Genomic DNA, 25,907 nt, shown 5'->3' with positions numbered 1-25,907 from the left:
GCAGGCCTCTTTCTCCTTCATCCACTTAGGACAAGCCCTTGAGGAAGTGAAGTGAGCACCATTGCAGTGAAAGCTAGAGGGGTACTCAGTGGACTGCGTCTCTCAGACAAGGGAAACATAATTTCCAAATTACTGTTCCTAATGGGTAAGGTCTTTTCATTACTGATTAAGGTATCGCAAAATGCGTTTTCCAGATGTAGGATCTGTAATACGATCCGGATCGGTTCCAAATTATACAGTTGTTCCCTGGGACATGGGCTATCTACCCAACAAATTTGGTTCAGATCGTTCTTTTAGTTTTTGAGTAATTCTTCTTACAAACAAACTAACAAACATCTGTCCTAAAAGTTAATCGATGGTTCACTGGGATGTGGGCTTTCTACCCAGCAACTATAGTCCAAATCTCTCTTTTGTTTTTGAGTAATCCTACTAACAGACAAACCAACTAACAAACAAACAGGGGTGAAAATATACTCTCCTTGTCAGAGGGAACATCATATAATCCGGGATATACAGTAGTCTGCATCTTGACCAGTACCTGCAAACTGTACTGGCCACACACACAGAAAGAAACCCAACAAGGCTGTGTACAGTGACCATATATTTGACATATGGCACTGCGAAGGGGTTAGGAATATAAGGCCTGACTTATACAATTTGGTATCCAGCTTTAACAGACTCTGGGAGATTAAGTTTACCCAAAGACAACACAAGAATAGTGATTCTTGTTTTCACACCTTCTGAATACAGATTGCTAAATCTGGCATCTACAATATCTTTCTTAGCATGTCCATGTATGGTGTCCTCCTCCTCAATTTCTGTGAGGTCCCTGCAAGTGATTTCCCCTTTCAGGAGTTCATGGAGTGTGGAATCATCGTCTGAATTTCAATAAAACTTACCCCGTTTGAGTAAGTCTTTAACCTGTGAGGCATCAGCAGTCTTAATCAGATCTCCATAAGCAAGTTTTGTAATGCGTTCAACCTCACCAGCACAGCCATCAGTCACCTTTATGATGATGAAAGGACTGAGACTTTCCAGAGAAGTTCAACCTAGAGCTTGAACTCGCACGTTGGTAGCACTGTTTACACTGATGTCTGGAAGTCAGCCTGTGTTGCAGTCAGAGTGTTGTCAGAGCTGCCGCCCCCCCTCCCAATGAGAGGGAGGGGCTGGAGGGGGGATCGACATAGTAACCGCCTCCTCCACTCAGGGAAAGTGGGAAGAAAGAGGAAAATATGCGAGGGAAAATAACCCGGAACAGAACAGATCAAACCGAAATTGCCTTCTCAACCCATTCCAGGGAGGATCATTAGTGTGCTCATGCACCCAGAGCTTTCAGTGAGCAAGGGTCCACCGTGGGCAGAAGGCGAAGACAATTTCAGTTCAAAGGTACACCTACTGTATCAAACTAACAGGGAAGGGAGGGAGATGAGAACTAGCTATCCTATATACCACCAGAAGGGTGAAAAAATTAAGCTTATACTGGTGACGCAGCCTGAAAAATCTGGAGGAGAGAGCCGATTAGCGCACGTCCACTCACTCCGCGACCAAAGTCCAAGTGGTGGGTGGTTATGTTATGTTATTGTTATAGATGTATCCACCCGAAGGTCAGAGTAGAATCGGGCAAGTGAAGCCCGTCAGAGGTGGGTGGAGCGAGGCCTCATTATATAACGGATGCCAACACGTGTTTCCACATGATTGGTCAGCCAAGAGCGTGTGATGGAAGATGTAGCTATCTCATTGGTGGAATGACTAAGCCAGCGATTTGTGAGTTGATTGCAGGATTAAGTACTCTGGTAACAGGTGGCTTAAATGTCTGTAACAGATGCTTCTCCATAGAATCTCAGTAAATATATTTCGTGAATTCGGGAACAATGATTGCACTGGCTTAAGTTTAGTCAAATTTCTGAAAGAGGATGACATATGAGCCTAAAGATTACTCAGATGTAGACAGAAGAGGTTACCGCCAAGGGAAGTGAACTGATCAAACCGCTTGTATAACAGATTTATCAAAATAGGTAAAATATCAGTTTCGAAGCAGGAGGACAAGAAATGTAGCAAAATTCGTTACTTGTGTAGCTAAATCTGACATCACTCAATCATTATACTAGAACGAATATTAAAGGCTTCGTTTGCTACATTGGTTCAACTAATATTTTCTTGTCATTACATTTTCGTGAAGGTCAGATTTCTCTCTTCTTCTTTTTTTTTTTTTTTTTTTTTTTTTACGACTGCTTTTTCATAGGCGAAATTGAAAGTGCTCTGCAGGAATTGATGCAGCTCTTGGTGAAATGTTGAAGCACAGGGAAGAGAGACAGTGCAGTTGAAGGGATATGGAAGATGTGCAAATTCGCCAGGGAGGAAGGTAGCATTCTGGAGGATTGCAAGTCAGGTATAATTATTCCCCTGCACAAAATATAGGGAGAACAAGAAGTGTGCGTAATCATAGGGGCATTTGTCTTTTTGGTGTAATAGGAAAAGTATCTGGCTGAGTACTTTTTGACAGACTTGGGAAAATAACACACGAATTTTTTTGGATATTAACAAGGAAGTTGAGGAAGGAAAGAGGTGATTTAGATCAGTTATTCATCCTAAGGTCATTACCTGAAAAGTTTCTAGAGAAGGAAACAAGTTGCATGCGGGTTTCATGGATTTGGAGACAGCATATGTCGAGGCGGATAGACAAGGAATGTGGAAAATATTAAGAATATAAGCAGTAAATGGGAAGCTGTTGAATGCCGTGAAGAGTACATATGAGGGCACTAAGGCTGCAGTGTGTGTGGATGGTGAAATGAATGAAGTTTTCTATTTGAATATTGGACTGAAACAGGGATGAGTCATGTCTCCATGGTTGTTAAATCCGTATATGGATGGGGTAATGAAAGAGATACAAGGTTAGGCAGTGAATGTTGGCGCGGCCCTAATGAGAGAGAGCAGCGTTTGGAGACTTTCTGCTCTGTTGTTCTCTGATGGTACTGTATTGTTAAGTGAAGACGAAGGGGGAATTGTAAGGCCTGGTGAATGAGTCTGGGAGCGTGTGTAGGAAACGAAATCTAAAGGTGAATGTAAGGAAGAGTAACGTTGTGGTCGTCGAGAGAAATGAAGTCACTGAGAGCACACAAAGGTTTGATAATGAGGAAATGGAAACTGTTAGTGCATTTAAGTACTTGGGTAGTGTGATGAGTAAAGATGGAAATTTAGAGGATGAGTGCTTGAAAGGGTACAGCAGGAAAGAAAGGCTACTGGTTCTTCGAAAACACTGACAAGAAATAAAGATGTGAGCATGGAAGTAAAAAAAAAAAAAAAAAAAACAGTAACTGCATGATAGTACTGTGATACCAGTTCTAACACATGGAAGTGAAGCTTGGACCTTGTTGGTAGAACACAAGTTAAGAGTGAGAACAGTGGAAATGGGTTATTGGAAAGGAGCATGTGAAGTTACACTGAAAAACAAACTGACAAATGGGCAACTGAAGGAGCTTTATGGTGTGGATGTGAATGTATAAGAAGGCGTTAGGAGAAATACACTGAGGCGATTTGGCCAAGAGGAGAGACTGGAGAGGGAGAGACCAACAAGGGGAGCGTGTGGGATTGAGGTGGAGAGGGGAGAGGGAGGGAGAGACCAAGGATGAGATTGAAAGATGGAGTGGAGAGATATATGAGGGGGGGGGGGTGAGCTTGGCCGAGGGCAGCGAAATCGTGGGGGACAGGGCGACTTGGAGGCGTTTTGCTTTGTTTTGTTTTGTTTTGTTTTTTGTGGCCACCTCTCCCGAGAATAAGGCAACTAGCTATAGTAAAAAAATTTTAAAGCGTGGTTTGCGGTATGGATGAAGTTTTATTGCCATTTCTTGTACTGTGACATGTCCCAGAGCCGGATACAGCACAGTCCCAGAAACATCAAAAATATTCTTCAATACCGAAAAACACAGTTCGGCCCAGAAAGACCTTTGGCAACGGAAATAAAGTGTAAAAGCAAGCAGATTATGCGGAAGAATAGTTATGGTTCAGTTTTCTATCTCTCAAGTTATATACTGAGTTGCACGGAAAAAACGATGAACTAGAAGTTCTGTCTAACGTATTATGGGAACAGGTAAGTCTGCTGATGTCGGGGCAGGGGTGGCAGTGGGAGTAGGTTATCATTAAATATTGCAGGATGAACACTGATATGGCTGACTAAGCCGTCCCCGTTACAAACAAGAAATTGCCCTCAGAATGGCTATATGTATAGGGCACCATATAAATAAATAAATGAATAAACATATATTTAGGCTAGGAAGATCTACCAGAAGACCCGCTGACATGTAAAAGTACCCCCTCTAATTTGTCCTGTATGAGACACAAGTCCTGTATGAGACAGCCCTAGCATGTGTTCAATATGGTGGGTGTTAGCGCCGAAATGGTGACATGTAGAAGAATATGGTATGTTGGGGGACTACTGGGCCTTGGGAGCAGGCTGTGAAGTGCCCAGAGTCGGTCACATAAAAAAAAAAAATGTTCCCTCCAAGAAAAAATCATTAACATTATGACTGAGAGCCAAATTCAAGATCTGTTCATTTCGAGATGCCTCAACAAACTGCGTTTAAAACACTAGGGGTCGTAGATAGTAAGAAATACTGACAGAAGAAGGCAGTTCCAGAGCTGACCTGTTGGATACATAAAGGACTGGAAGTAACGGGTAACTCATGCATTAGATGATTAGAGAGCTGGACAGAAAAGGGTTGAGAGTTTTGCTAGATGGGTGCTTCGTGCCAGCCGTAGTGGTGGATAGAGGCAAGGAGACAGTTCACAGAAGCACTGACCATTAAAGTAGCGAGAGAAAAGAGATATGGATGCAACAGTGCAGTGAAAAGATAGAGGTTCAGGGAAGCCAGTAAGAGAAGGAGAGTTAATTAGACGGAAAGCCTTTGATTCCACCTTGTTCGAAAGAGCTCTATGTGGAGAGCGTCCCCACACATGAGACTTGCACAGTCGGCCTAAAAAGTTACGGCAGAGTATTCAGAACTTTTTCGGTCAGCGATAATGCACATACTCTTCCTTATAGCTTTACAAGGTGAAACCTGTTATGTAAAATTGTTACAGAAAACAGTAATTAAATGCTAGAGTATCGGTATATTTCAGAATTGTAGGAAGCAGTTCGTCAGTTACGATAACAGGAATTCCTAAACGGAACTAACTGAAACTTCAGAACTATCACTCGGGGAGAGTCAGGAATAATTTGCGGAGTTCAAATCTAGTATGGTAAAAAACGATCATTTTTAGTAGCCTAAGACTGAACAGAAAAAAAATCAGTAAACATTTAAAAGGAGTAATTATTTGTTATAAAATGATTTCCGTTAGAACACCAGGGGATGATATGAAGTACACGATGTATTATTTACATGTCTATTGATTTATCTGTGTTCTTAACTCTGCTTTCAGTCTCAACGGAGTAACCTTAATTTTATTGAGGAACATTAATACCAACATATTTAGTTTTTTTTGTTTTTTATGGTATAATGGTTCTTACTAATAAAGACCGGATAAAGTTGTGCCATGGTGATGAAAACTCAGATCCTGATTAACTAAGTCAGGGCTACCACCATCATTAGCACATGAAATACCAGGACCCTGTTCATAATGTATAAGGACTGGAAATAATTATGCCTAAATATTAAATGACCCATATCTACAGTTTCGGGAAAGATTTCAGCGCACAATAAATGGTCTATCTATTTATTGCCAGACGCCGTAATCCCGTAAGGGGTGGCCACAAACAAATCGCCTCCATGTCGCCCTGTCCCCGGTCTTTTCTCTGCCCTGCTCCCAGCTCACACCCCGCTCTCTCATATATTTCTCCACTCCATTACTCCATCTCATCTTTGTCCTCAACCTCCCTCTCCCCCTCCCCATCCACCGCACTCACATACACTCTCCTTCTCAGTCTTTCGCTCTCCATCCTCTCCACATGGCCAAATCACCTCAGTGTGTTTCTCCTAACGTTTTCTCTCACATCCACATCCACACCACAACGCTCCTTCACATCCTCATATGTCAGTCTGTCTCTCCATGTGACTCCACATGCTCTTCTCAAATGACTCACTTTCACTGCTCTCACTCTTGACTTGTGTCCCCCCAACATGGTCCAAGCTTCACTTCCATACATTAGAGTTGGTACTGGAATACTGTCATGCAGAAACTTATTCATTTCCATGCCCACTTCCCTGTTTCATACCATCGATTTTAAAGAACCAGCTACCTTTCCTGATTGCTGTACTCTTTCAGACACTTCACCCTCTAAACTGTAAGATCTGAGTGTGTTCAAGTATTTGAGTAGTGTAATGAGCAAGAGATGATTCTGAACAAAATGTATTAGATGAACAGGTCAGAGATCAGCTCCTGAACGACTGTAAATGTGAAACAAGCTTTACTGAAATGTGAAAATCTCTTGGAATTTAAGTACTTTATGGGATTAATGCACTATACTAATACCAACAACAACAACAACAACAACAATAGTAATAATAATAATAATAATAATAATAATGACGAATGATACTGTAATCCTTACCAATAAATCAATCTATCTATTGCCAGACGCCTCAATACCGTTTGGGGTGGCCACAAACAAATCGCTTCCAAGTCGCCCTGTCCCCCGCCATTTCATTGCCCTGCTCCCAACTCACACCCCCCTCTCTCATATACCTCTCCACCCCATCCCTCCATCTCATCCTCGGCCTCCCCCTTCCCTCTTCCCCCCTCCACCTCACTCACATACACTCTCTTCGTCAGTCTTTCACCCTCCATCCTATCCACATGGCCAAACCACCTCAGTGTGTTCCTCATAACGCTTCCTATCACATCCACATCAACACCTCAACGCTCCTTTATATTCTCATTCGTCAGCCTGTCTCTCCACGTGACTCCACAGGCTCCTCTTAAATAACTCATTTCCACAGCTCTCACTCTTGACTTGTGTCCTTCCAACAATGTTCAAGCTTCACTTCCGTACGTTAGAGTTGGTATCACAATACTGTCATGTAGTAACTTTTTCACTTCCATGCTCACTTCCCTGTTTCTTATCACTGCTTTCAAAGAACCAGCAACCTTTCTTCCCTGCTGTACCCTTTCAAGCACTTCACCCTCCAAACCTCCATCCTTACTCTTCACACTACCCAAGTACTTAAATGTACTCACATTTTCCAATTCCTCACCATCCAACCTCGCTGTACATTCACTAACTTCACCTCTCTCAAAGACCATCACTTTACTCTTCCCTACATTCACCTTTAGATTCCGTTTCTTACACACTCTCTCAAACTCATCCAACAAGCCTTGCATCTCCCCTTCGTCTTCACTCAACAACACAGTATCATCTGCAAACAACAGTACAGGGAGTTTCCAAACACTATCCTCTCTCACCAGGGCCACTCCAACATCCACTAACCTATCTTGTACCTCTTTTATTACCCCATCCATGTACAGATTGAACAACCATGGAGACATGACACATCCCTGTTTCAAACCAACTTTCAAAGAGAAAAATTCACTTAGTTCACCATCCACACGCACTGCAGCCTTCGCACCATCGTACATACTCTTCACAGCATTCAACAACTTCCCATCTACTCCCTATATTCTTAACACTTTCTACAATCCTTGTCTATCCACCCTGTCATATGCTTTCTCCAAATCCATGAAAGCCGCATACAACTTCTTTTCCTTCTCTAGAAACTTTTCCACTAAAGATCTAAGAATGAATATCTGATCTACACAACCTCTTCCCTTCCTAAAGCCTCCCTGTTCTTCTCCAACTAATTTTTCTGTTCTTTCTCTAACTCTGTCTATAAGTATCCTACCATACACTTTTCCTACTATACTAAGAAGACAAATGCCCCTATGATTACCACACACTTCTTTTTCCCCTTTTCCTTTGTACAAGGGAATAATTATACCTGACTTCCAATCCTCCGGGACTCTACCTTCCTCCCAGGCCAATCTGCACATCTTCCACATCCATTCTACTACTATCTCTCTCCCATGCTTCAGCATTTCACCACACACTCCATCAATTCCTGGGGCTTTCCCCGATTTAACTTTCTTCATTGCTTCCACAACTTCTATCCTACTGATTTCTTCTTGTCTTCTCACCTCTCTCCTTCTCCCAGCCATTCCCCAGCCACTTATATTCCATCCTCTACGTTCAACAATTCCTTAAAGTGTTCTCTCCATCTGCTCACTTTCTCTCCCTTCTGCACTAGTAATGTACCATTTTTATCTTTCACTCCCCTGCTAACTTCACTTCTACCCTGTCTTACTCTTTTCACCTCTCTCCAGAACATTTCCTTACAGTCCCTCCACTTTACACTCAAATTCCTTCCAAATTCCTCATCCACTCTCTTCTTACTCTCTCTTACTAATCTTTTCACCTCTCTCTTTCTTTCTACATATAACTCTCTCTTCCGCCTCTCAACTTCTTCCACGCCCCTATTTCTCATCCATTCGTTGTATGCTTTCTTCTTTTGTGCCACAGCCTGTTTCACCTCTTCAGTCCACCACGCTGTTCCTTGCACCCCCCTTCCGTCTTCTCTTCCTTCCACACACCACATCACATGCTGCACATATTTCTTCTGTGAATATCTTACATACACCTTCCACGTCTCCCATCTGCTCCAATTCATATTTGCCCAATCGTTCCTCCACTTCTCTCTTATACTCTGCCTTTTTCTCATCCTCTTGTAACCTTTCCATTCTCCTTGCAACTACTCCTTCTTCCCGTCCTTCCCTTCTTCTATTCCTCCATCTTACTTGGATCTTGATTCTGGCCACCACCAAGTAGTGGTCAGAAAGTCCACTCCTCCAACCTCTATACACTCTTGCATCCTTTACACATCTTCGCATCCTTTCATCCACACACACATAATCAATCATTGCCTTCCTTTCATTCAGTTCACCACCCACCCTTCTCATCACTTGCCATGTATACCTGTGGATCAATTTATGCCTGAAGAGGGTATTGGCTATCACCAACCCCCTCCCAGCACAAATGTCCACTAACGCACTGCCATTCTCGTCTATCTCAGCAGGCACACCCCACTCACCAACTATTCCATCCACCTTCACATTCCCAACTTTACCATTCATATCACCAATCAAAAACACTCTCTCATTCCTTCCAAACTTTTCCATGCACACTTCTACATTTGTCCAGAACTCTTCTCTCACTCTTCTAGCATGATCTTGCGTTGGTGCATACACACACAGAATCGCCCACATTTGTATTCCAACTTTCAACTTTACCCACACAATCCTTGACCCAACTGATCCATACTGTCTTATGCTCCTCTTCCATCTTTTACTCACAACTATACATACTCCTTCCTTTGCCCTCTCATTCTCACCTACTCCTGCACATATACCCCATCCATACTCCCATTCTCTCACACTTTCTTCTCTCCATTTTATTTCAGTTATTCCACATACATCCACTTTCGCACCCTCAAGCACCTGGACAATCTCTCTCTCTTTCACCTCATCATTCGCTCCCCCTTACATTCCAAGTTCCAATTACCGTTATTATTATTAGTAGTAGTAGTATTAGTATTAGTATTATTACTATTATTATTGTTATTATTATTATTATTATTATTATTATTATTATTATTATTTGATGTTTCGGTAACAGTTTTATTTTTATTTATATCATGTAATTCATGGTAAAGTTCCGCTTTATAAACTTCTCACGGTCCATGTTCTGGTATTCAGTGCAATTCCCATGACCTCTGTTAGTGTCGTGTCTTAATTCCTCCCTTGCGTTTGAACACTGAACAGCACAAAACCAAAAACTAATTTTTCAGATAAAAGAAGTTAAAGTCTGTGCTCCTGTTTTATATGTATCACAAAAACTTATCATGCGATGTTATGAAAAACTTTGTCCTCACAGATAAGATATTAATTTCCCATATATTTATTCTGTGTTCTGCTACTTCGTCAGGCTCTGCTAAATATAGTCCAAAAGCCGGTGTTTGGCTGATTCGACCATCCCACTCCGAGGACCTCATATTATCGATAGCTCAACAGGTTACTATAAATATAATCTGACTAGAGTGTTCAGATTTCTCTTGTCGTTAATATACCCATACGCGTAAATTCCCTCTTAATTAGTCCAAACTAGTCGTCATTCTTTCACACACTTTCCTTTTCTAGTTCAGCATTATATTGTTCTTTCCCATTCCCTCTGCCCTCTCCAACTCTTTCTCCCCTCTCCCCTGACTCTTGCTGCCCGTCTGATAGTCTGTGCTCTTTCCCCTCAGAGCATCAAGTCTTGGAGGGTGACTGTGGACAAAACGTACGCCACATGAACTTCACCAACTACGAGTACCCTTACAGAACCCAGACCTGGATTCCCTTCACCTGGCGCCAGCTCCTTAAGGTGAGTTACTGTAAGGGGGAAGGCATGATGAGATTTGGACACAACAATAGGTAGAGGTAAGAGGAAGAGGGGAGCCTGCGAAGAAGAAAGAGGGAGAGAAGACTGAAGAAAAGGGGAGGGAGAGAAAACTCTAAAGAAGAGGACAATAAGAGAGGAACTGAAAAGAAAAGTTCAAGGAGACTGAAATGAAAAGAGAAGAGGGAGAGAAGACTGAGAAGAAAAGAGGAGTGGAGATTAAAGTAACTGGATGAGGACCATGAAGCGGGGATGGGAATGTAAAGAAAATAAGAGAGAGAGAGAGAGAGAGAGAGAGAATATTAATGAAAGGAAGTGATGACGAAGGATGAGTGACGAAAGGTGAAGGGAGAATTGGAGATGAAGAGAGAGTACGATGATGAGATTTAATCTTCTAATAATTATATTTACCTTTTGACTATATACAATTAAATTTCTTATATAAGCATTTGACTCGGCCTGTAGGTTTAGAAGACCGTCCAAGATCCAGGAGTTCAGCTATGACACACCAACAGAGGGGTTCTTGCCAAAAGCCTGACATGTAAGTAGACATAGTCGAGGGGTGTAATTATTTTGAGAAGGTTATCTTGTTATTTCGTCGATGGAGAGACACTAGGAGAGAGTAATGGTGAGGTGCGTAGGAGATAGTGTAGGCCTTCTCTGTTCAGTTATTCTCTGCATATTTTAAGTGGAATGATGATATAGGCAGATTTGGATTGGTGGAGTTTATTGTGAGACAGTTACTGAAATAAAAGTTAAGAGCTTGGCGTGACCCGTGTAGCTTATGGTTAGTAGCATTCTGTGCTATCTGCTGTCCCCCTACTTTACTCTCACTCTCCTACTCCCTATCACTCTCTCCTTGTCTAACTCTTGTTCTCTCCTGTCCTATTAACTTCCCTACGTGTAATATCGGACTTATGTCTCCCTCTAGCTTCCTGCTAAAGTGTGTGGGCGTACGTGTGAGTAAGTTTGTGCATGTGTAAGTTTCAATCATATTTCCAGCGCATGATCAGGGGTGTTTGGCATTCATGATTCGCCTAGGCAAGGGGATGTGTTCTCTAACTCTTCCTGGAGAACTCAGACATAACTACCTGGTTTACATATTGTTACATATGGCTATATAGTTACATATAATAATTACATATAATATTGCGTTAGGTTATGCCTACATGTTTCAGTTTATAATATATTATGCCTTCATGTTTCAGTTTATGTTTTAGTCATATAGCTACAATGACCACACTTGTGATTCCTGCAACTATGTTACTATTTCTACAGTTACGTGACTACAAATGATTGCATTACTGCAATTAAGTTACATTTGCTATAATTATGTAACAACAAACGCTTGCATTACTGCAAATATGTTACAGTTGCGACAATTATGTAGCTACAAACAATAGCATTACTGCCATTATGTTACAATTGCCACACTTATGTAACTACAATTTGTTAAAACCACATTATGTAACAGTTGCATTAACAAGATATAACTACAATTTTATGGCAAACACAAATATGTAACAGCTGCATTTACAAGATGTAGCTACAGTTTTATGGCCAACACAATTTTATAACAAGTGCAATAACACAGTGTTAAGTTACAGTCACACTTCCTTAACAGTTGCAATAAAATGATGTAACTACAATAGCATTAGCACGATGAAACTGCAATTATACAATATTCATACAATTATGTAAATTTTACAAAATTATGTATTTCACTTAATGAGCTTACAAGTTAATTGTAATGTGTAAATGCGTGTATTAATATATTATGACAATATTTACTGTCGTTGGTACGACAGTGGGCATGACAGAGCGATATGTAGGCATAATATGATATAACACAATATTATATGTAACTATTATATGTAACTATATAGCTATAAGTAACAATATGTAAAACAGGTGGTTATGTCTCAGTTCTCCAGGAGGAGTTAGAGAACACATCCCCTTGCCTAGACAAATCATGAATGCCAAACACCCCTGATCATGCACCAGAAATATGATTGAAACATACACATGCACAAACGTACTCCCACGTACGCCCACACACTTTAGCCGGAAGCTAGAGGGAGATTAAGTCCGATATCACACATAGGACAGGAGAGAACAAGAGTTAGACAAGGAGAGAGAGACAGGGAGTAGGAAAGTGAGAGTAAAGTAGGAGGACAGAAGCTAACACAAACTGCTATTAACCATAGGCTATATAGGTCACGCCAAGCTCTTGACTTTAATTTAAGTAACTGTCTCACAATAAACTCCACTGACCCAAATCTGCCTATTTCATAACCCCACTTAAAATACAAAGAGAATAACGGAACAGAGAAGGCCTACAATATCTCCCACGCCTCACCATTACTCTCTCCTGGTGTCTCCCATTGACGAAATAACAATAAAACCTTCTCTATAGAATTACACCCCTCGGCTACATCAACTTACAATGTCACCTGATACTTGGATACTGATAAATACTTGTAAATCATTATACTGTATATACTGTATATATAGGTATATATATAGGTACCAGTATATATATATATATATATATATATATATATATATATATATATATTCGTTTCGTTTTTAATGGATCCAACATGCTTGCATGCATCGGGCTTGGTCACCTCATGGCGGCTGTCCATGCTGCACGATTTATTGCAGCCTCCCTGTTCAGTCCCTTACCCCTGAGGTTACACTTAATGACCTCGTCCCACGTCTTTCTCGGTCTACCCCTCACGACCCCACCCCCAATATTAACACTTCTCACCTGCACCCAATTCCCATCCCCCATCCTCTCTGCATGCCCAAACCACCTCAATCTACCTCTCCTCATCACAACACCAGTACACTCCAGTCCCATCCTACCTCTCAACTCTTCCATCATAAACCCAGCCCCCCCCCAGGCCTTGCATGCAGGGACGCACTGCACATCCACCTAATCATTGTCATTTCTGTACGTCTAAGCCTGCGAATATCCTCCTCCTTTACTGGCCAGGTCTCACTACCATACAGCATTAAACTCCTAACACATGCTGCACACAAAGACCCCTTAGCACGTTGGGAGAGTCCTCTCAATGTCAGGAAAGGCAAGAGCTCCCTGAACTTCTTCCAACCACTTCTCACCCTAGCCAAAGAGCTAGTTCCAGCCCCAACTCCAGCACACAACATGTCTCCCAAATAACAAAACTCTTCCACACACTCAAGAAACTCACCAGCAAGTTCAGTCCTTTCACGCCTGACAATCTCCACCTGCTCTCTCCAACACGCTGCTCACATAAAATCAGCATTATCTCAGTCTACATCTGATACCACTATATCTCTTGTGCACCCATTTATCACAAACACTACACAAGATGAACCTACTTCTCATGCCCTTGTGGCAAACTGCACATGGCCACTCTCTCTCGTCTTTGACTGTACCGCCACCAACCCTAGACATCATCATTATTGTTATATCTGCATTTACCCTTTAGCCCTTGTGCCCATACCATCTCTCCACTTCCTAAATCTTTTCTCCGCCTCCTTTTCGTTCTCTGTAGTCAAGACCAAATCATCAGCATACAACATCTCCCACGGGAGTCCATTTCTGAAGTCACGTAAGAGGGCTTCAAGTACCATGATAAACAACATGGGACTCAAAACTGACCCATGATGCACACCAACATTCACGGAAAACTCATCACTCAAATCTCCCTTCACTCTTACCTGGGAGCGAGCAGCCACATACATAGCCATAATCACCCTACCTAGCCACTCCTCCAATGCAAGCTTTCTCATTGCCCACTTCACCACCTCTCTAGGGACTCTGCCAAAGGCCTTTTCCAAATCAACAAACAAAAACAAAATACAGATCCCTTTTCTTCCCAATGTATTTTTCATGAAGCTGTCGAACAATGCATATGGCATCAGTGGTCCCCCTGCTTGACATAAACCCAAACTGCATCTCATCAATATTCATTCTTTCTCTGATGATACCTTTCAGAACTCTCTCCATTACCTTCATTATCTGATCTAAAAGCTTTATACCTCTATAATTTCCTCTTTGCAGGGCATCACCCTTCCCTTTATACACATTTCCAATAAACTCTTCAATCAATCACCTGGGACAACACACTCATATACGTGTATAATCATACTTATCAGGTCAGTGACTAACCTCACCCCTGTATCTCCTAAGGCCTTCAACATTTCGGCAGTCAGCCCAGACACACCTGCTGCCTTCCCCACCTGCATCCTGCCAATTGCCTCACTCACAGTATGTATATATATATATATATATATATATATATATATATATATATATACTGTGGATGATGGAATCAACCTATGTCGTTGGTATTTCAGTGTATTTACTAGAAAGTTAAGCCATGAAAAGAAATTAAAAGTTCACATATCCTCATAACATCTACCTGGTAAGAGAAAGCTCCAGCTGAGCACTGTGGCAGCCTTCTTGGATTTTTGAAAAACAAATATTATCCAATTAATGTTTCTCTCTCTCTCTCTCTCTCTCTCTCTCTCTCTCTCTCTCTCTCTCTCTCTCTCTCTCTCTCTCTCATCAGATTCATCATGCTTCAAAACAGTATTGTGTGATTCTAAACCACCAAACACTCTAACTTAGAAACTATAAAACAGTAAAAATTGTATCCACGGCTGGTAATACAGTACTGGTTTTACCTAAATGAGACACATTTTCCCAAGGCAGATTTTTGTGTATTTATAGTACATATGTTGTTCTTTGAATCTCTATGGCAAGATTAGTGAAGAAAAATTCCAATGTAGTTTATTCAAGACCAACCTTGTTTTACTTGGACAACTAGCAAACATCCGATATAAGCGTACAGATATGCTAACACAGTCACTGGAAGAAGGCTTAGAATGATGTTTATTCTCTGCATGAGGGTTATTAAGGTAGACAGTCGATTTTACCCAAGAACATGACTTGCAACAGTTAACTTTACATCCAGGTCCCCAGCTGTACTGCTCGGAGGACAGGGTCAAGGGGGAAGCAAGTACGAGTATGACACAACACAGTTGAACTCAGTATGACAACACAGATGAACTCGGGCTTTTGTAGCGAAGAGCTGGATATGTCAAGCAATGCACCATGGGCTTCCCTTATGTTTATTAGCCTCAGTCCAATAATAATGAAGCATGAAATATATTTAGGCTTAGAACCAATGCCCGTCAACTGCACAAAGGTCATTAACGTGGGGGCGCCCTTCATCCACTCACTCGATGCAGTGCTGTCTTAACCCTTAACGGCCAGGGATTCCCGGCCACCACCCACTCCTCCCTATGGGAGATTTCTGAGATTTTGGAAAAAATACCCTTACTTCAAACCCTAATATCTGCCAAACTATAATAACTAAAGAATCAGATGAAAACTCATAAGACTCAACAACTCTTCCTCTTTCCAATGAAGGTATCCCGAGGTCTGTAAGGGGTCCTGTCGATGTGTAAGGATGAGTTGAAGACGAGTAGTTGTTTACATTTTGGTGGGCAGCTCCGACCACCCACCACTGGCCGTGGCCTTGGCCTCGGTTGCTAGCATTGGCAGCACTGACTGGAGTGGCGATTGCAACACTACCCATGCGTCCTTGGATGGAATGCGGAACATTCCACTAATTTTCCTCTTTCTCCTTACTCACCGCCATTGGAATGAGTCATCACTCTGTCCATGTGTCTTCCACAAAGGTTTATTGTCCGTTCCATCATGCCACTATGCCCCGTTGATGTGTGGAAAAGGAAATATCTCTACGTTTTTCTGTACTCACTTCTTCCATAAATAATAATATTTTCCCTTTACTACGACACTTATGTTCTCCTCCTGGCATCACTTCCACAATGGGTTATGTCTCACGCGACTTTACATATTATATACATAAGTGTGTTTATTCATATTTAATGAAAATGTATTATAGTGATGAGATGAATATCCAAATACTTCTTCACTGTGAATGTGGTGTGGGAGAAAGATGAGAGACCAGACATGCTAAGGCTAGCATTTTCAGATGTACACAGTGTTACGGAACAGAGAGATAATGAACACTTCAAGTGAGAATACTAAAATCACTACTGTCCCGCAAAGTTCCAGGTTCAAAACAAAAGAGTTAGGTAAAATTACAAGTTAAAGTTTAATGCACAAACTAACAACTAAACATTCAGGACTCATAAGGATAATGTAATGGCAAAAACAGGTTAAATATATGGTTAACTGCAATAGCCTCTATTAACACGAAATTAGCAAGAATAAATTTATCTAAGTCAGCCCTGATAAAATGAGATACCAGATAATACTCAGTGAATGCCAGATAAATAATTACTGATACAAACTATTATAAAAAATGACTGACATAAAGAACCCCACACGAATGACAAAAACTTCACTAGGCCTACAAATTAAACTTATGCTATACAGTACAAGAAAAAATGCAACAACAGTTATACTCAAATTACACACAGCTGCTAGATGGTTGGAGATTTCTTGAGCACTCACAATAATAATAACTGTACAGGGGAGGACAGAGATGTGAACAAAATGAGGAGCAGATCTAAGTGGCCATGATGCAGAGATTGAGCTCATTATATAGCGGCCAGCAGAGCCTGATACAACTTGTAATAAGGACGCGCAAATGAAGCGATGGGGACAAACGGTCGACAATCCCGCACTGAATAACAGAAAGGACGACTTACTCTACTATAACGGTAGAAGGGGGGAACTGAGGCAGAACACGCTCGTGATCAAACATGCAGCATACTGTGCGTTAAAATTACACAAAGGATGATGAAATCATAGGCTATGTAACACCTCCCCACAAAGAAAAAAGAAATTTACAAAGGAAATTTCTTATTACTCTAAAACAATCTGTACATGGCATTACAGAACATGCAAATGTCTTTCCTAATGTTACAAAACATGAGATCTCCCTAGCACGTTCAGTCATAGGTACTTGCCAGTATCCCTTTAACAAATCAAACTTACTTATGTACCTAGCCTTTCCGATCTTGTCTATGCAATCTTCCACGCGAGGGAGAGGGTAAGTGTCTGTTTTGGTTATCTGATTAACACGTCTGTAGTCGATGCAAAGCCTCTGTGACCCACCTGGCTTAGGGACTAGAGTGACAGGAGAACTCCACTCGCTCTGACAGGGCTCAATCATCTTGTGGTCCAACAGGTAGCCAAGCTCCTTCTGGATGAGAGGAACTTTCACTGGGTTCACACGGTAAGGAGGCAGTTTAATTGGCTTTGCGTCTCCAACATCGACATCATGCATCAACACAGTGGTTCTTCCTGGAGTAGCACGGAACACTTGCGGGTACTCCTGCAGTAATGCCGAAAACTCCTGCCTTTCCTTGGGAGGTAGATGAGAAAGCTTAGTCTGGAGATCATTCATGATATCAGGATTCTTCCCCAAACTATCACTCAGGCTCATGCTGCATGGGAGAGCTTCACTTGCAGACTCGGGTGGAACAGCTACAGTGCAGACTGGATTATTTTCGTCCCGCCTGTGATATAACTTTAGCATGTTGATGTGACATAGTTGCTTGCTCTTTCTACGATCTGGTGTGGCGATGACATAGCTGACATCACTGAGTTTCTTCTCCACGAAATAAGGGCCACTAAACTTGGCTTGAAGAGGTTGCCCATGAACTGGTAGCAGAATCAAAACCTGATCTCCTGGCTGAAAGTGGCGTAACCTGGACTTCTTATCATACCAAGTCTTCATCTTCTCCTGAGCAGCTCCTAAATTCTCTCTCGCCAGCTGTAAAGCAGTGGACAGCCGTTCTTTGAACTTCATCACATACTCCAGCAGGTTGACGTCATCTTCCTCCGACAGCCAGCATTCCTTGAGTAACTTAAGGGGTCCTCTTACTTCATGGCCAAACAGTAGTTCAAAAGGTGAGAAGCCCAGTGATTCATTTGGAGATTCTCTTGCAGCAAACACAACGAATGGAAGACCTTTATCCCAGTCTTTCTGATGTTCCAAACAGTATTTCTTGAGCATCGATTTGAGTGTTTGATGATATCTCTCCAACGCTCCTTGGGTCTGGGGATGGTAAGCTGAAGACGTGATCTGGGAGATGCCCAACTCTTTCAGAGACTGCTTGAAAACATTTGACATGAAATTACTTCCCCGGTCGGACTGTACCTCCTTGGGCAGACCAAACTTTGTGAAGAACCCTAGCATTTCCTTAACCACGTTCTTTGCTGAGATGTTTCTAAGTGGAAAGGCTTCAGGATAACGAGTAGCCATGTCAATCATGGTCAACACATAAGAAAATCCTGAAGAAGTCTTAGGAAGAGGGCCCACAATATCCACCAACACACGGGTGAAAGGCGCCTCAAAAGGAGGAATGGGAACTAGAGGTGCAACCTTTTCGGTCTGATTACACTTCCCCACAACTTGACAGGTGTGACAAGACTTACAATACCAGGAAACATCCCTGAAGATACCTGGCCAGTAGAAGTGTTTCAAAATGCGTGCCACAGTCTTCCTCACTCCAAGGTGTCCTGCCAAACTGGAATCATGAGCCACTCTAATGATATCCTGCCTACAAACACGAGGGATGACAACTTGATGTACAACCTCCCATTCACAGTCGGCTGATGCTGTTGGGGGTCTCCACTTCCTCATAAGTACTCCTGACTTTACATAATAACAAGTAGAAGCACCGGCTGACTCTTCTTCACTGTAAGCAGAGTTAGCTAGACCTTTCAACTCAGGGTCAGCAACCTGCAACTCAACCAACTCTTGACGAGACAAATTATCAACACTACGGGGTACTGCCTCATCTGGTGAATGGTCTAAATTAGCAAGAAAAGTGTCAGCAAGGATAACATCATCATCATCATCATCCTCTAAATCACCAGTAACTTTAGACTTAGCCCTAGTGACAGCACATGCAGGGAACACATCAGGGACATCACAATCCTGGGCCGCAGCCACTGGCTCACTAGACAACTGAGGAGCTGGACACACTTGACTTCCACCAATATCATTTCCAAGTAAGAAAGTTACACCTGACATTGGGAGTGTCTCAACCAACCCAACCATAACAGAACCATTAACAAAACCAGACTCTAAATTCACTCTGCACAGAGGAACAGAGAAGTAATTATTCCCTACACCTTGTAAGATTACAGTTTCATCAGAGGAATTAAAATTAGAGCCTAGAACACTGGTCAGCATAAGGGATTGGCAAGCACCTGTATCACGATATATTTTAACTGATTTCCTGTCATTACTGTCCAGAGGACTGACAAAACCATCGGACAGGAAATTAGCACATGAACTCTTGAGAGTGTCACCCACGTTACTGCTCAAAAGAGGAGCTCCATCATGAGAATTTAAGTTACCCCTCAAAGCAGGTTCAGTTAACTCAGTTAAAGAATTCTGGGAACTCTCAAGAGTGGACACTAGACCAATTGACTGAATATTTAAAGACTCCTTTTTGTTCACATCACGCTGTCTCCTGAAACATCTCTCCGTAGTATGACCAAGCTTACTACAATAAGTACATTTACTTTTCTGAAATCTAGAGGTGAAGCTGGCATTTACTTCCTGAGAAACATCATCCTTATTCTCTTTCCTGTTACCTGTACTCTGAGTAGAGGCAACGTACTTACTCTCAGCTTTCCCTTTTTCTCTAGAATATCTCTTGTGAGTGAGAACATACTCATCAGCTAAAACTGCAGCATCAGACAAATTATCTATTCTTTTCTCATCAAGATATAGGCTTACATCTTTATAAATACACCTTTTGAAATCCTCCAGCAAAATCATCTGCTTAAATTTACCAAAATCAGAATCCACATTCTTAGAATTTAACCACTGCTCTAACAGATCTTCTTTGATTTTTGCATACTCAACATGGGATTGCTTATCTTGCTTATAAGTTGTCCTAAATTTTACTCTATAGGCTTCAGGAACAAGCTCATAGGCCTTAAGAATCAAGCTCTTAACTACATCATAATTATCAGACTGATCCTGAGGCAAAGATGCATAAGTTACTTGAGCTTTACCGGTGAGAACAGTTTGAAGGAGTACTGTCCAATACTCCTTAGGCCAATTAAAACCTGTAGCTACCCTCTCAAACAACTGAAAATACTTTGTTAAATCAGATTCATTAAAAGGAGGGACAAGTTTAACATTTTTAGCCACATCAAAATCATCAGAGCTAGATGATCCAGTTCCACCTTGTTTCATGCGATACTCATGGTCTGCCTGAATCCTGGCAAGTTCAACTTGTGCCTGAGCCTGTATCTGTGCCTCCTGAATCCGAACCTGAGATTCCGCCTCCTTAGCCTGAGACTCAGCCTCCTTAGCACGTGCTTGAAATTCAGCCTCCTGAATACGAGCCTGAGACTCCGCCTGCTTAGCATTTGCCTGAAATTCAGCTTCTTTAGCACGAGCCTCCTGCAGAGCTAGCTGTAACTTAGCTAATTCAATCTGCGTTTGCTCATTTGGAGGAGTTACATTAAACAAGCTTTTATTAATCATGCCAACAATTTGATCCTTAGAATGATGAGAGTGAACTGCAATTCCCAATTGTTGAGCAACAAGCTTAAGTTCATTCTTTGTTCTGTTTTCTATATCACACACTGTTTGCACATTTGACAAAAAAATCTTTGGCTTCATCAAGTGTAGTAATAGTAGCCATCATGAATATATCACAGTCACAAAATATCAAACAATATCCTTATGATAATATCCTGAATATCCTGATGAGAGGTCGCCAAATTTATGTTACGGAACAGAGAGATAATGAACACTTCAAGTGAGAATACTAAAATCACTACTGTCCCGCAAAGTTCCAGGTTCAAAACAAAAGAGTTAGGTAAAATTACAAGTTAAAGTTTAATGCACAAACTAACAACTAAACATTCAGGACTCATAAGGATAATGTAATGGCAAAAACAGGTTAAATATATGGTTAACTGCAATAGCCTCTATTAACACGAAATTAGCAAGAATAAATTTATCTAAGTCAGCCCTGATAAAATGAGATACCAGATAATACTCAGTGAATGCCAGATAAATAATTACTGATACAAACTATTATAAAAAATGACTGACATAAAGAACCCCACACGAATGACAAAAACTTCACTAGGCCTACAAATTAAACTTATGCTATACAGTACAAGAAAAAATGCAACAACAGTTATACTCAAATTACACACAGCTGCTAGATGGTTGGAGATTTCTTGAGCACTCACAATAATAATAACTGTACAGGGGAGGACAGAGATGTGAACAAAATGAGGAGCAGATCTAAGTGGCCATGATGCAGAGATTGAGCTCATTATATAGCGGCCAGCAGAGCCTGATACAACTTGTAATAAGGACGCGCAAATGAAGCGATGGGGACAAACGGTCGACAATCCCGCACTGAATAACAGAAAGGACGACTTACTCTACTATAACGGTAGAAGGGGGGGACTGAGGCAGAACACGCTCGTGATCAAACATGCAGCATACTGTGCGTTAAAATTACACAAAGGATGATGAAATCATAGGCTATGTAACAACAGGGAGAACGAAGGAGGGTGAGAGAAGGATATAAATTCTGCATATGTCTAAGTCTTGGGGAAATATATGTATGTGTTAATACACCATATGCAATTAATACTGCCTTACTGAGATGTATGACGTGCATGGTAAAGTTGTAACTCACACCTACTCATGTACTGTACATATCTCACTATGTCTGAGAGATGTGGCATCTCTTAATTTGCTGACCTGTACTGATTCCCAGGGTGGGCAGAGAGGCTAGGCAAATTACTCTTAGCTCTCGTCAGAGGGAGACGCTGTTTTCCGTTGTTCTCTCTTGTCACTGCTGAACTTTTCTGTGGCATAATAAAGAGGGAGAAACACACTTGCTCCAGTTTTTTCTGATTCACCTGCACAATAACTTGGGCTCATCGCCACCAATCTCGGCACCACTGTGGAAGCTAGAGACTAAAGCCGTGGGAACATTATTTGGAGGTCAGCTGTGGAACTCAGTGGAGTCAACACCAATGGCTACATTAATCTGGTGGCCTAATGCTGGGATACGAAGGTGCTGAAAGGGACGCTAACTTATGTGAAGTGAATACCCCTTGGAACCGTTCATGTTGCATCTTAAATCTCAGTTGAATAACAGAAAATCCAAATTCCACTTTTGTAAAGGAACTAATTGCGGAGTGAGATAAAGGATAGAACAGTGAGAGCAGGAAAAACAGAGTAGTGAACTCGTTCTCTCAGATTAGTATCTCTATCTCTAGTGATCTCAGTAAGATATCTCTCCTTGCAAGGGAGAGACCAAGGCCAGCTCAGAGAGGGGTGGCATCATCCGAGGGTATCTGGCAACCCTGGTGAGGCATGAGAGAATGGTCCGCTGCAGTCACCTTGAGACGAGTGAAGAGGCGGCAACGTCTTAGTGTGGCTGGGAGGGATGAGACCTGGCAAGTGTGTGCGATTCCCGTGGAGTTGCAATGCAGATCTACTTGGATTTTCAGCATCATCTGAATACACCAAGGTTAGTGTACATGCATATCATTCCACAAGACATACACTCTCCGATCAGCACATGGTAGTTAGGAAATGTGTGATGGATAAAGGTTTCTCAGTCCTCCCTTTAAATTGCTGATTTCTGTGTATCTTGTCTGTGTCCCATTCTCTGTTACTGAGCCATAACTAATCTATTTCCGTCAGTCTAACTTTCCTGTGACTGGGAGGGAAATAGTGGCTGGCAAGGATTAGATGGATAAGCTGAAAAGGTTGGGACGAATGATTAAAGGAGAAACAAAACAACCAACAACTGAGGAAGGAGCTGTCTCTTTAGAACAGGAACGGTGGGAATTGTCTAGTGAATGTGACTTAGAATCCGAATCTGAGTTAGAAATACGTGAGTGGAGAATAGAGAAGATGGATATAAGTATACAAATTTTGGATGATATGAGTGAAAGAAATCTTGGGGATCTTGAAGGTTGCCAAGACACTTCTAGGCAACTGGATAGTGAAGGAGATTTGAATGCTTTGCGTTTGTGTTCAGGATATACATATCGAGCAGTGCCTGAGTGTCAAAGTAATTTAGAAATGGCCACTGATCTCACTGAAGAAGGCACTCCTAGTCCAGAGGAGACTGTGATCATTGGTGAACAGGCTGCAGCAACATCCTTGGACAGTCTAAGAAATCCACACATTCCACTAAGCTCTGAGATTAATGCACCCACTTACGTACCCACTTTTTCCTCAAGCATTTTTGGCACCCCGCAGGCTTTAGGACAACAGGGGCAGGATCATTTATTTCCTAATGCTCCTTATGCTAATCCTTGGGTCCTGAATACTAACAGTGTTGGCATGCAAACCCATGTTAATCCTCCTCCTCCTCCTATATGACATGTACTTAGTATGGCAACTACTAACCTTATTACTGCTGCACCTCAAACATTACCACCTGTAGCGCCATTAGTCATTCTCAGGGACCTTTCACTGCCCAGTCACCTTTTAGCTCAGACTGTATAAGGGTGTTGCCTACAGCACAACCGACTATGCAGTTTACTGGAGAAGATGACTATGACAAACATAGGTTCCTAAGAGACTGTGAGGCTCAGATACATAGGCTGAAGCTTGCTGGTGATGGGGAGAAAATTTGGCATGTTAAAGTCCATATTAAGCCAAATTCCCAGGCGGCTGAAATGTTTGAAGCCTCTATTTTTCAAACCGGACTTGCTGCTTAGGAATATGAGAGGTTTAAGGAAGCCCTGATAAATACATTCGAAAGTGACTACTATGTGTCAGATACTTGGGTGTTCAGATTGGTAAACAGGGCACAGCAGTATCCAAACTGTACTGAAAGGCAAACTCACACGAAGACAGGTAGGTGTTATGCGGAAGCTAGCAAAGCTTTGCTAACTTCGGGCTGGGGAGACATGGCTGAGGGATTGTCTTATGAGAGGGTAGCTCGTCTTCTAGAGTACCTCCAGTACTTGCTTTGTTTGGCCCCTCCTAGGAGAGATAGAGTGCTTAGGCAGGCGAAAAGACCTCCTGACAAAGCCCTTCATGAATTGAACTTCAAGTTAAAGGTGAAGGCAGAAGGAGAGGATGGAAGAACTATTATAGCTGTGGACACAAACAGAACCCTGCTGGTAAGATCTGTACTGTGTGCCATAAAGCTGGTCATATAGATAAAAAGTGTTGGCAGGCTAAAAAGGTGGCACACCAGTGTTAGCCAAGGCTAACACAACTGCCACATCTGGGTCTAGTACTTCTGGTAAAAGCAGTCAGGCAAAAAGCAACCAAACCAGCCCACCACAGAATAACCAAACCAAAGCCACAAAGCCAAAGGTACAAAGGTGGTGTGTCATACACGGGCAATGTCCTCATTCCTCGGACTATTACCCCATTGTCATTGCCGACAGGGAACAACTAAGTAATAGGGCGAAAGCGGGGGAAGCTTACAGCCGCACGCAGAAGTAACCTGCAAGATCGTGCAGTCCACCGATGCGTGTGTGGCAGCTATAAAATAGGTGGATTTACTGTCAATTCCTTGGATTATAGGGAAAGGTCAGTTGTCCTTGATGGTTGACACTGGGGCATGTGCAAACAGTATTTTTAGTAAAGCTCTAGAAAGACTAAGACAACTGATGCCTCGTGCACATTGGACGTTATCAGGACCCGATGTCATTTGGACAGGTGTAACAGGGAGTAAAATGAAGATTGTAAGCCAGATACCATTGACACTGAGGGCAGATAAACAATCTCCTGTATTACATGCTACATTCTATGTGGTTGAGGACTTCCCTCTGCCAGCGGATGGGTTATGAGGTCTTGAGTTCACGGAGGAGTATAATGTGATTATACACCCTGAGAGACATTCCATTTCCTTTAATGGGAAGGAGTTTGTGGGCCTTGTTCCCTCAGCAAGCTGGAGACAGTGGCGTCCAACAAGGAGCCATTCAACCAGTTGTTACCCCAACAGGTGATGCGTCAAGGGAATCACCAGACGAACACGAAATGAAGTGCGTAGGCTGGAAGCAGGTCAAGGCTATAGTGAGTGGGAATCACCACTTGCCCAGTCGGACTGTCTGCAAAGATCCTGTCCGAGTACCTGACGTGTCAGCAGGAACTGATGTGGCATACTTATCAGAGACTGTAAAATATGAGGCATTTGTTGCTGAAGTCCACCCTGAGCAGTGTCGGACAAGACCAGAAGACGCCCTTCTTCATCGCAAATATGGGTGGTGGCGCAGTTAAGCTCAAAGATGGTTGTTATGTATGTGACAATATGCTATGATGCCCCCGTAAGGGGAAGTCGACGATGTACCAATGATCTCTCCAGTAGTTACATCACAAACAACAACTCAGTCAGAACCTACACATCTAGGGAGAGGAAGTCTGCTAGGACAATACATGAAGGTAGCAGACAATGTTAACCATAAAGAGCAATTGTTAGCACTTCTTGAAGAATTCTCCAACATGTGGCACTTCCAGGA

General features: G+C 42.1%; 1 protein-coding gene across 1 annotated transcript in view; it reads left to right on the top strand.

Moving 5' to 3' along the window:
• Positions 1-25,907, top strand: part of LOC145406265 (QRFP-like peptide receptor) — a 197,502-nt gene that overhangs the window by 6,187 nt on the left and 165,408 nt on the right. The window contains exon 2 of the mRNA XM_080277440.1: positions 10,287-10,405. Coding sequence (XP_080133566.1) covers positions 10,287-10,405 — 119 coding nt within the window. The remainder of the gene's footprint in view (positions 1-10,286; positions 10,406-25,907) is intronic.

The sequence above is a fragment of the Coenobita brevimanus genome, chromosome 8 (genome assembly GCF_032717465.1).
Source record: "Coenobita brevimanus isolate Jiangsu-jjx chromosome 8, ASM3271746v2, whole genome shotgun sequence".
Taxonomy (NCBI): Eukaryota; Metazoa; Arthropoda; class Malacostraca; order Decapoda; family Coenobitidae; genus Coenobita; species Coenobita brevimanus.
The sequence above is the reverse complement of the archived record's forward strand: the minus strand, read 5'-3'. Positions and strand labels throughout refer to the sequence as shown.